General features: G+C 41.2%; 1 protein-coding gene across 1 annotated transcript in view; it reads right to left on the bottom strand.

Moving 5' to 3' along the window:
• Positions 1–1,496: 1,496 nt before the first annotated feature.
• LOC148054938 (uncharacterized) overlaps positions 1,497–12,773 on the bottom strand; it is a 107,858-nt gene continuing 96,581 nt past the window's right edge. The window contains exons 3-4 of the mRNA XM_087763640.1: positions 2,478–3,415; positions 1,497–2,026 (exon numbers count right to left, since the gene is read on the bottom strand). Of these exons, the coding sequence (XP_087619766.1) occupies positions 2,002–2,026; positions 2,478–3,415 (963 nt within the window). The 3' untranslated portion in view covers positions 1,497–2,001. The remainder of the gene's footprint in view (positions 2,027–2,477; positions 3,416–12,773) is intronic.

Genomic DNA, 12,773 nt, shown 5'->3' with positions numbered 1-12,773 from the left:
TGCTGTATCATCTCTCCTTGAAAATAAGGGACTGGATTTCCCCGAATAGGTTAGCAAAATATTAAGCCGTGTTACCAGAACAAGATGATGTCACGCTTTCTCTGACCTCCACCTTGAATCCTGCCACTCCCAATCTCTGAGTCTGATGAACTGCAACATGATTGTCTAACCACTATTGAACAAGTGTATTCCAGCAGACCAGATCTACAGAATGAACCCTTGCCTGACGCAGAAGCGGAGCTCTTCACCGACAGTAGCAGCTACATGTTGGAAGGAAAATGAAGAGCTGGATACACAGTGGTAACGAACACCCAAACACTAGAAACCAGAGAATTACCTGGTAATACCTCTGCTCAAAAGGCAGAATTAACAGCATTGACTCAAGCTTTAGAGCCGAGTCGTGGAAAAAGAGTCAGCAGACATTGTAGTGAAGAAATGTACTGTCTGTTGTGCTATATAATCCAAAAATTGAAAAGAAGATTATGGGACAACTTGTAAAACAAGGAACGACTCCTGGGGAATACTGGCAAATAGATTTTTCGGAATTACCTAGATGTAACCTATATAAATATTTATCGGTATTAGTAGACACTTTCTCTGCTTGGCCAGAGGCTTTCCCTTGCCGTACCAACAAAACTAGAGAAGTAACTAGAATTCTGTTAAAAGAAATTATACCTAGATATATTATACCTAGGGAGAAAAGTTATTTATACGTGCATGGCCACCCATGTAGAAAACTACAGGTACTTTCCAAACTGAGCTGGCTGTACGTATGGCAGTTCTGCTCTAAAGGCCCTACAGATGTATTATGGTAGCATGATACCCAACCTGGCAAGCATTTTATTTAGGGGCATGCCAAAAAGCTCAAGGAACAGACAGAATAGTTTGTTGTCTGTGTGACTTTTCTTTATAGAATGTGATTTGTGGAGAGTTGCAGTCTGTTTTCCAAATGAGAATAAATTTCAGGTAAACAGCCATTCTGTGATCCCCAGCAGTGTTAAGCAGTTCAACCACACATTGACTTCATTGTTCAGCCCCATATTCTGCAGGACAGACCAAATTCTGTCATCTCACTGCTAAACAGAAATTAACTAAGAGATACCAGTCTCTCCTTTACTTTTTTCTTAAACCCTTTTGTGATGAAAAATCCTCCAGGATTTTTCCACGTTGTAAATGCTAGGCCAGAAAGTTAATAATAACCCTCATCGCATAAACAATGCATACACGAAGCTTGGGCACAAGAAATCTAATTCTCCAACTGAGAGACACAATCTCATAATACAGAGCCAATTGTCATAGCTGTTGCTCATGCAAAGTAAAGTTTACAGTCATCTTGTCCCACTGATTTCCATGGGCTAATAATGGGAGTAAATTGATGCTCAAGGACATAATGATTAAAAAAAATCACACAAAATGTAGCGTTCGTTATATATCAAGGTTATACCGGGGAATCTCCAGCCGACCCGGGCTGGGGAAGGAACAGTCAGCACACACAGTGTGGGTGTTCAACGTTTATTGCGCAGTAGTTTACCTTTATGCTCCCAGCAGTAGGCGTGTCATGTTATAAGGGGCGGAGACAAGGGAGGGTCAACCCTTAACTCTTTCCATACAGCGCGTGATCTTCCGGTCGCCAGCCCTTATCTTTACTACATTTCCCCCTCCCTTAGCTCCAGTAGCTCTGGATCTCGCTGGGGAAGCTGCACGTAAAATAATCGATATGTGGTAAGACTTCTTAATATACAACTCATAGAATGCATAATTAAGCGTAATAGACAGGGTAATACCATAGCAAGGATAAGAACAAGAAACGAGATTATGAAACCAGTTGTCTATGTGGCAGCAACTGTCCCCCTTATCGCTAGTGAAGTAGGGGGGTGAACAATAGACAGGTAGAGGCTTGTCCAATAGCCAGCATATACAGACACGCATCCGTTACATTCATGGATTTTGCCCAATCCAGCCAGTAGTTCGTCGCGGCTCCCTTATTGCTCCCCCACACCATCAGGACGCATAAGGAAATGGTAACCTGTCAAGATAAGACTCAATAAATTGATTAATGTTTATACGGTCGAATATTTCGACTGGGTACCCATTCTAGCGTCCCTTTCTCGGTTTGCACACACGCATACCCACATCCCAGGCAACGGAGGGAATACAGGCCCCTCCATTCACGGGTTTGCAGGTCCCGTACTTGAACCAAAGGGTAAGGCCCTTCATTCTCATCGAGCCGGAAATGTGCCTGGGTTGCAGTCTGGGTTTTATAGGTGTTCCCTCGAATGGTATGATTTAAGGTAATTAGTGTCGTCGTCAACAGACGCTGTGCCCGAAATAAAGGAGGGTCAAGGGGAGGGGGAACCCCTGTTCCTGGGCTTATATTCTCCCCCTCCCTAAGTCGGTCGAGTAACCCTTTTAATGTGCGATGCGCGCGTTCTACAATGCTTTGGCCCGTACTGTTCTAGGGAATACCATGACTCAACTGAAAATCCCAGCGCGCGCAAAAGTCCTTTGTCTTCTTGCTGACATATGCCGCTCCATTATCTGTTTTAATTTTTTGTGGGATGCCAAGTTGCGCCATACAGTCCTGCCAATGTAAAATGACTGCGAGAACATTTTGTTTAGCATGCATAGTGGCTAAAATAACTCCACTGCAGGTATCAACTGTAACATGCAGATACTTACGTGGATTAAAGGGTTCATAAATCGTAACATCAGACTGCCATATTTGGTTGGGCTGCAACCCTCGAGGGTTTACCCCTGCTTCCCAGAGGGGACCTTTGGAACACACAGGATAAGCAACAATCAAGGATCCCTCGTCACCCCCTTCATCCTCACTGCTATCAGAGCTCATGGGGTAATCGTGTACAGGCTCCCTCCACTGTGAGGGAATACCAGTTCGCTTTCCCACTGCCCCAGGGGTAAGGGGTCCCTCTGGTAGCTCAGGTATCACTGGCAGTGCCGGGGGAGCCCTACCACCACCCCCCCCCCCAGATGTTCTCAGCCGTGGTGCCGGTTCTCCTTGTTCCTCAGATCTTTTCCTGCGCTCCGCTCTCTGTGTGTCCAGCACCCGTCGATCACTGGGATGCAACGGGGCGTCCTCAGAAGGTGATGGTGTCTTGCACTCCTTTTCTCCTTCCCGCCATCTTCCTTCACGTAGTTCACGATACCGCTGGGATCCCACATCGGCCCCCGGGACCCAATCCAGCAACCTATCAGTCAGCTCCCTTTCCACACATTGTTGCAACTCGCCCCAGGGGTATTGAGGAGGTGGCGGATCCGCCGGTGCAGAAGGTGCCGAAGGTTCCGTGGGCGGCTGCTCTAGACTCCCCACTCGTAACGGGAACACCTTTCCCAACTCCTTTGTTCCTGCTGCGCCATAGCCTCCCTGCGCCTCCCCTTCCTCCGTTGGCTCAGTCCCCTATATCGACGGCCCCGTCTGTGCCCCACAGGCCACCCCTTCAACTCGAGTTCACACTGGAGTTCCAGCCTGTCCAGCACAGCAGTACAGAAAAACAGCAGAGATGCCCTGGCCATCTGCCAGCCCAGGCACATAGCCATTGCTGTTATCAAAATGTTCCCAGGCACAGCGGAGTAAGATGACAAGCAGTTCAGCAGTACAGCAAGCAGCGAAAGCAAAAAGCAGCCACTAACGAGCATTAGACTCTAATATACAGTAAGGCAAGCAAGCCCCGTGGCAAGCACAGAAACCTGCCGATTAATAGCTAAACAGCAATACCAGCTATAACTTCGATCTAGCACATTCCAATTAAATCTGTCGTTATCTCGAACCCTTTGTACCCTATGTTGGGCGCCAAAAAAAAACTGTCATGGTTTAACCCCAGCCAGCAACTAAGCACCACACAGCTGCTCGCTCACTCCCCCTTGGTGGGACGGGGGAGAGAATCGGAAGGGTAAAAGGAAGAAAACTCGTGGGTTGAAATAAGAACAGTTTAATGGGTAAAGCAAAAGCCGCGCGCGCAAGCAAAGCAAAGCAAGGAATTCATTCACTACTTCCCATAGGCAAGCAGGTGTTCAGCCATCCTCAGGAAAGCAGGGCTCCATCACGCGTAATGGTTACTTGGGAAGACAAACGCCATCACTCCAAACGTTCCCCCCTTCCTTCTTCTTCCCCCAGCTTTATATGCTGAGCATGATGTCATATGGTATGGAATAGCCCTTTGGCCAGTCTGGGTCAGCCCCCCCTGGCTGTGCTCCCTCCCAGCCAGCCTGTGTCCCCTCCGAGACTAAACCCATTGGCTTTTCGTTCCCAGGAACTTCATGCCCCATCAGCGCGCTACGTGCGGCAAGCCAGCACCGCTTTGCCGCAAACCCCTTCTTGAGCACCCTTTCTTCTGTTCCCCAGGCGCGAAGCCGGTCACTGGCTCCTCCAACATTGCTTATGATCGCTTCTGTCAGCTCGTTGCATATTTTCCCCCAATATGAGGTGTCCAAAACTTCTGTGGGAGCGCCGAGCACTCCCCGGCGTAGCATCCGTTGGATGCAGTCGCCCGTGGGCCTTTTCCTTATCGCCCCATCCTCGCCCACCTCCGTCGCTACCGACTTTAGTACCTTTACGAGTTCCGCAAGCTCCATTGCTGCTGCCTGCAGCCGATCACGTCGGGGTCACCACTATGTAGCGTTCGTTACATATCAAGGTTATACCGGCGGTTCTCCAGCCGACCCGGGCTGGGGAAGGAACAGTCAGCACACACAGTGTGGGTGTTCAACTCCAACGTTTATTGCGCAGTAGTTTACCTTTATACTCCCGGCAGTAGGCGTGTCATGTTATAAGGGGCGGAGACAAGGGAGGGTCGACCCTTAACTCTTTCCGTACAGCGCGTGATCTTCCGGTCACCAGCCCTTATCTTTACTACAATGATACATGATGTGAGCAAAAGTTACGAAATCAAAATATGGCCTACATTACCTTAGGCATGATCCTTACCTATTTGCAATAGGAGATAGTGTTTTCTCTGAAGAGCTCATTTAAAACAGGAAGGACTGGCAGTCCAAGAAAACATCACATTTCATACAGAGGTGAAAAACGACATATTGGCAGAGAAACATGGTACATTTATGAATGCAATTCTTCTGTTTTCCATCAAATTTACCAATCATCTTCTGTGTCACTTGTTGGTCTTATAGACACTTTAATTTCTTACAATTTTAGATACCTCAGTGAAGCACCTGAGAGAAGAGGATAGTTGCTGTAGGTGCCTTGCCTAGTTAAAGCTCCAAATTGTGTTTCTGTTATTAATTACTTCTAGAGGAGACCCTATCTTTCTGCTGAGAGAAGCAAAATGCTTAAGCATCTCATCTAAAATGAATGTGGGCTTTGGTCAAACCATATCAAGAAATCATGATTACAAACCACATGTGCACTTTTAAGAGAGATATTGCGGACACATATGCCGTTCACTGAATCTGTTTTTGTCTCCATAGTCATTTTCTGGGATATGAAATCTGTGCATAGTTGTAATCTATAATATGTAGAGCTGAGTGAAATTGTATGTAGTGTTTTCTCTTTGCTTCATTTTTATCTTTGCAAATAAGGCGTTCTTAACGTGTTGCAGAAGGTCTTCCATCCCTGTTGTGATTGATGGCTAGCAAACTGCTGGGGACAATTCCAGTTGGTGGGCAAGAAACACCATCTTGTTTATATAATATCTGTTGCAAATTAAAATAAAACCATAGAGTTTGCACACTAAAATAGTTACACTGCAGATCAATGTGCCTATAAAACAGCATGTTAACAAGCATGACATGATAAATGTAATGCAATAAACTTCTATAATTTCAGATTCTCCCCGAGGCAGAAGCCGAGTCTATCACCTGTTAAGCTTCACTTGGTGACAGCATAACAGTATCTCCGAGAAAGTACTCGCTGGGCTTGCTTTATAAGAAGTGAGTGGCTACTAGCGCACACTCGGTTAACTTCACATATGCTGCATCTGAGATAAGATTTGTAATTCAAACAACCAAATGCACAGGCAATGGTAGTTTGCTTGCTGTATTACTGGTGCTCCTGAACAGGAATGACCTGTTTTCTTCAGTAGATGGCAGCAGTACAGATACATACTAAAAGCTGGACTCCAAAAGCTGTTTGTAAAATAAAGCTGCTCTTTTCATATACTATCACTATTGTAAGTTTAATACCTGAGCATCTACGAGCCAGATGTTAAACCCCATCCCCAGCTTCAACAGTGACATGATTCACACATGTACAACTTTGTTTAAAAAAAAAAAAAAGGAAAGAGAACCAAAAAAGACCTCCTTACTGATCAATGCTACTTTATTTTTAAGTGCCAGTAAACATTTATTAGCATTAACTGTCTATCTGTACATGCAGATATATTTTTCCTCATAAGGTGTCCTATGGCACTACCCAAAAGGTTTTTCATCAACATTCTGGCTCTCTTCAGGAAGATATAAGTAGAGTACAGTTTTTGGAAAGGGGAAGAAGCAAAGAATGTCTCAAGGATTTATTTGTCCTCCATAAAACGTGCCTGTTTTGTACCACACAAATAATCATTAATTTAATTCAAACGTGCATATTTTAGTTGATTATTTTTAAAGTATCAGAAATACTAAAATGCTCCCTTCATCATCCCTGAAATGTTGTACCTAGGTCTTTATTTTTGAAGGAGAGGGAGACAAGAAGAGAGGTATGTATGTTCCCAAAGACGCTCAGAAGTGAGTCATAAAACTGAAGTCTAGCCCTTGGTGATCCTACTCTTCTTAGATGCAAGAAACGTGGATTCAAATTCCTCTACCGAGTTCAGCACAGCAAATGGCATCTGCTTCCCCTCCAATGAGTGCTCTAGCCCCAGGGCTATGAAAATACAGTTGTGTATTCAATCTGGTCCAGTAAATATTTCATTACTTATACATAGAGGTTGAATGCAGGGAGTGCATCCTGCACCTTAGACGCTGGTGAGAAGCAAAGGGAGGCTCCCCACATGATATGATTTACTTGCTGCAGCATAAATTTCGAACCTCAGATTTATACCTTCTATATTCCCTAAAAATATCCCAAGGAATTCAGGGTCTCATGCCTTTAAGATTTCTGCCCTTTACACTCATCAAGAGAAATAGAATAGTAGAACTCTAGAGCAAAAATTGTATGTCTCTCAGGGAAAAGCAATGCCTAAAATGAACAAAAGAAACATTCACCATTTTGATGGATAGATTAGATTCTGCTTTTTTTATTTAAAATACTCTGTGTTAGTATTCACTTATGTGACAGACTATTGTGATTCTGTGAGATGGGGAATTTCTTAGGTGTAAAAAAACAACTATTACTCTAGTTTTCGACAAAGCTCAGATGTGTATGATGAGAAATGGTAAATAGTTCAGAGGTTTAAATGCCATGGGATACATTGAATAGTGCTGAATATGTTCCTGAAATTTGTAGTGGAGTTTTTTACCTCTGCATTTATTTTTCAAAGGCTTAGGTATTGCAAGTACTTTTGTCTTTCCTTGCTATACTTCACACAGCTGGTTTGTATCTAAAGTCATCTTCCACAGTCTACAGTAACAATATTAACTAACTTTTAAAAAGTTTTGCTTTAAGTTTGAATCATAATAATTGCTGGCCTAATTATAAAAAAATAGAATCATCTGTGGTGACAGCTTATAAACATAAATGTTCCCTTTGAGCAACTATAGGTAAGGACAGAAAAAAAAATCTTAACATGTCATATTGATTGCTGGGTCAATGCTGTTCTTGAAACTGTGAAATATGAATGAGCAGCCTTTGAATAGAGTAGGATACTAGCTACCTTTGATCAAATCTGGAATGCATTTCTTTACCGCTACTCACTAAAAAGAACAAATAGAGGATAACCCTCAGATGATCAACCCTGCATCTACACAGGCTTCTTCTGTGTAGCCTAAAACCTAAATATATATTGACCAAATGACAGGTTTCAGAAGATATGATCATTATTTGTGATTCATTGAAGGAAGTAAACAACAGGAAAGGACAAGATTTATTTAGATCATTCCACAATTAACGGGAGGAAATTAAGCAGAGAAATTTGTAGACTGAATATCAGAAAATATTTAATTATCGAGAGATTTATCAGACTGTGGAAGATTCTGTAAGAGGAAACAGAAGAATTCCCATTGTTTCCGTAAAACTGGATGTGGTAGGGTGCTGGTGAATACAATAAACTTATAGGGTATGGCAGATAGAGGAAATCCCTAAAGAAAATGGAATTTTCAGTTTTAGATAATAATATTAAAAAATAAAAAAATGTAAAAAAACCCAACAAAACAAATTATAGCTGTAGTGCCTCAGAGGAATTTGTATATTGTGGGACTCCATTTTCCCTTTTAGATTTTTGACTGTGTATATTTACCATTGTATATATCTAACCCTTCTCATTTTGTGATGCCGTGAAGACAGTATGGAATACATCCAGCTGAGGTGTGACATAGGAGAAATGGAATTACTGATGTTCATGTACTGAGTTCATGAAGCTGCATGGAGGCATAAAGCCTGTGAATTACAGCTTGTGCTCTGCATTTCCCAAATAAAAATATAAAATTTTCAAGTGGATTTCAGCAAATGCACTTGAAAGTGTTTTGGAGGTTTGCGGGGGGGTTTAATAACTTTTTTTTAATTTTTTTTTAATTAAAGTTTGAAACTATCCTTTATCTAGCCCTTTTCTCTGGTCTTATGCTTAATCTTTCTATGTTCTTCTGGGTCCTGAAGTCAACATCATCAGTTTTCCCTAAGGAGAAGGGCTGGCGAGGAGGAGAGGGCTTACAATGAGTCCTCCATGTCCTGTCTTCCACTGGGAGGAACATGTTGCTGATGGTGGGTGTTTCCTCTGCGCTGGTCTTTGATCCGCTTGGGTCCACTTGACACAAACGTATTTGTATAAATTTTCTCACACATAGTCTACTTTCTTTTCATTTGTATCCAGCTAATATTTGAACGTTGTACACTAATCTCCCCCAGCCCATTAGCGCAAAGAGTTATCATTTGTTACTCAGTGACTATAGAAGTTTGTTAGACTTTTACTGCATATGGCACTCACAAACCTAAGCTAAAACTAGCTGGATAATAGCCATTTGACCAAAAGACAGCTACAATCAGAGCTAAAGCAAGCTAACACCATCTCAGGTCAGTACAAACCTGGACAAGGACTGAGATCCTGCACTGTCAGGTCCTTACAGCATCTGTGGCCTTTTCCTGGGCTAAAGGTGGGATGAAATATTTCCTTCAACAACCTTCCTTCAACATTAAATCTGTATAATTTAATATGAACACTTAATATTATCCACAAACAAATGGAGTATGAATTTCTCAGAGACATCGGAATTTATATGTAGTTCACACAATTAGCAATGACAGCATTCCAGAAAGGTTAGGGAAAGCGAAGAAAGTGAGATCATTAAAATGGACATGTTGCTGGTAGACTTCAAAAGGATTTAGGTCTAGTAGTGTTTTCTGGCTGTCAGTTACATTACTAAAACTGTTTGGGGGAAGTCCACACAAGCTCACTAAGTTATTCTTAGCCAACTTCTTAGCCTCCTTTAACATACCTGAAAGGTGTGGGCAGGGATATCTTCTCTCATTTCAGAAATGGAGATCAATTTAATCCCTTTAAAATGAGCCTGAATCACTCCAGTTTAACACATATTACCATTTGAAGCTCCAGAAAATATGGCAATCAGAATTAACATCCACTATATTTTTCTCATCTGACTGTAAAATTCACAGGAGGAGAATGATAAAGCAGTATTAGTTGTTGTTTTAAGATCCTTTCCAAATAGAAATTTGTGCTCAATCTGTATAACCTCTTAAATTAGGAGGTCAGGCAATAGCATTTCTATAAGTCAGTTTGAGTCTGTTCCAGTCTTTCCCTCAGTGGAGGAAATCTGGGCTCCTAACTCCGGCACCAGGAATAAATTTAAGCAATATCTCACCTCCTGTTTCTTTGATTACTTTGAAAGATCATGGATTTTAAAGGAAGATTTTAATGGAAGATTTTTTTAATGATACTGGATTTGGAAAGGAGTTTTAGCTGACTATTATGTTGAAGAGAAATATAACCTGCAGAAGAGTTCTGAACCACACTGCTTTTGCATCTCTATGCACAAAATAATTTGCATTCTCCTCTTGGCAAGGCAAGAAACCAGACAGATTGATAGGAAAATAAGTTTCCTGGCTGATTGTTAAAGATGTTTCTTTGATTTGTGCAGAACAGCATGAAGCCAACAAAGGATAAGTAATGCAACAATACTGGGGAAGGAAAGGGCAATTTCAAAGTGCTCAAAAACCTGGCTTTGGAGCTCTCATGGAACTGTTCTCAGTAGATATTCACACTATATTTTAATTTCCTTAAAACGTTTTTATCATTGAAAACAAAAGGGAAGCAAAGAGAAAGCAACCAACAAACCTATAGTCAGGCCTAAATTACAGAACAGTCCTGGCATTTGTTTTTCAGACCTGGAATGTTCTTTTGTATCTTAAAACAATGGTGGTTTCTTTTGATTTGATAGCTAATTGTCTCACAGAAAGGTACAATGGCATCTCAGAACAGATCAGGTGTTTAGTCTGAGCTAGACAACCGGGCTCCCTCTGTAGCCAACTGTGGGAGATTAGTTCCTCTGGAGGGCAATTCATCCCATTTTATGATGGGTATTTAAGAGGAAGATATACAGAAAGTGATTCATCTTAGTTATATCTCTCCATTACCTATGGAGAGTCTAAGGGAATAGCTTAAATTAGACATTTAACTTCAAGACAGCTAAAAGTAGAGGTGAGTCCTACTCCTTGTTACTATACGATATATGCCCTCATCATTCACAAAGGTTATGTCCAGCTGCAGGTAAGGATTTGTTGGTGGTGACTAGACTGGCCTTTATGTGGCATCCTTCCCACCAAACTCATCTACATCAAGGACCTGGCCTACTGAACTCACCAGGACTTTTCAGTTCATTACATTATTACAGAGTTCACAGCTCTTACAAATTTGTACATACAGGGTGTTCTGGTCAAACCCCAGTGTCAGGAATAAATTTTGCCTTACTAGTTCCAGGCTTTTTTCAGATATTTTTGGTCTTCTCGTCTCACCTTTTAGTCAATATCAATATTTAAAAGCCTTTCCCCACAGTATTCAGGACGGAAATATTCAGCATGAGTGCAGAATTCAGGTTCCCTATTCAGTGAATAAGGACACAAGAAACTACTTGGAAAATGGCGCAAGTAACAGAGCGCTGTGAACTGCTTGGATTGCAAAATTCTAAATTATTTTTCTTGGCATGTGTAACCAAAATCTTAGCCAACACAGAACATGTACCGATAAAGTCAATGACAAAGCTTGAAATGGAAACAACTAAAAACACAGAAATAATTACTGCCCAACTGTCTTTATTTAAGCTGCCATTTACTTATGAGCAATTGGATCTTGGTATTTCTGCCAAGTTTGTATTTTACTGCGGCAGAGAAAACAAGACAAAACAAATCTCTGTTCTCAAATTTGAGACAGCTGGGCTCTATTGTAGGTGCCTCTGAGTTCCCAAGAAAGTAAGAATCAATATACATATTGAAACTGCTTTAATGGTTTGACAGTTAGGAGTCATACATTCATTTCCTGAAGAGAGAAGGGAAATAAGCTTTGTATAATTACTTAGGGATGTGGATCTATTATTGTGCTGTAATGCTGAACTAGAAATGATTTTTTTGCTGTTCAAATTGATTTGTTCATTGGAATGATCTCTAAATTTTTGTTAGACTCAAAGGCATTTGAGACATACATTTCTGCACGGAGTGCTTAAACAACCGTTCTGCTGAATGTACTGAGGATGGCGTACTCATAAAATTGTGCAATAATTTAGGCTGAAAGGGACCTCTGGAGATCATCGGTTGTGTCACCCTGATAAGAGGTGTGTGTGGGAGTCATCTTGAAAGTTAGAGCTTAGGCAGGTTTTGAAGAAAAGTTGTTTGTTTTTTTTTTTTTCTAATTTTACTGCAAGGGCACTGTAGGACATCATCCCCAAAGCCTTGCTAAAGATAAAGTAAACAATTTCCACTTCCTTCCACTACCTACCAAGCCAGTCATCTCATCATAAAGGTAATCTAGTTCATTAGGCACAATTTTCCTGTGGTAAATCCAGGCTAGCCACTTCACATCACACACCTAGACATAGCTCAAGGAAGATTTGCTTCACAGGCTTCCTAGTGTTACACTAAAAATCTTGTTATGGCCAAAATGGAACACATTTAGTATGTACAGTTAAGAATTTATTGTTAGTTTAAATCAAGCCCAGTCCTATCAAAATACAACAGTTATTATTATTCTAATGAGATTGAGACTAACATTTCCATTTAATAATGCAGTTAAGACTGACACACACAAACTTTAGTTTCTTTCCTTAGTTTACCATCAGATATTCTTGTAAAGTCAACTAGTCTAGTTTTCTTGAATAATGGGAGTTTAAGGGGTTGTCAAATAATCAAGTTCCTTATAAAACAGTAACCCAGAGGAACATAATGATGACTTAGATTTCAACTGTCTTCATTTGGGGTTTTCTTGGGTGTGTTTTTATAAGCTTTCTAATAGCTTCCTTCTTGCCTTTTCTTCACAGATTCTTACCAAACTTAAATCATCTTAAATTAACTATTAGCTTAAGTTATTAATTACCTTTCCTCCACCCCAATTAACATAAAGGATTAATTGTGTTACTCAGTGATTACAGAGGTTGTCAGATCTTCACCATACACAGTATTATAAGAGCTAAGCTGAAACAATTTAAGCAAT

This window comes from Nipponia nippon, unplaced genomic scaffold, assembly GCF_047370975.1.
Source record: "Nipponia nippon isolate SJK-2023a ecotype South Korea unplaced genomic scaffold, ASM4737097v1 scaffold_29, whole genome shotgun sequence".
Classification (NCBI taxonomy): domain Eukaryota; kingdom Metazoa; phylum Chordata; class Aves; order Pelecaniformes; family Threskiornithidae; genus Nipponia; species Nipponia nippon.
Note: the sequence above shows the minus strand (reverse complement) of the source record. Positions and strands in the feature narration are given on the sequence as shown.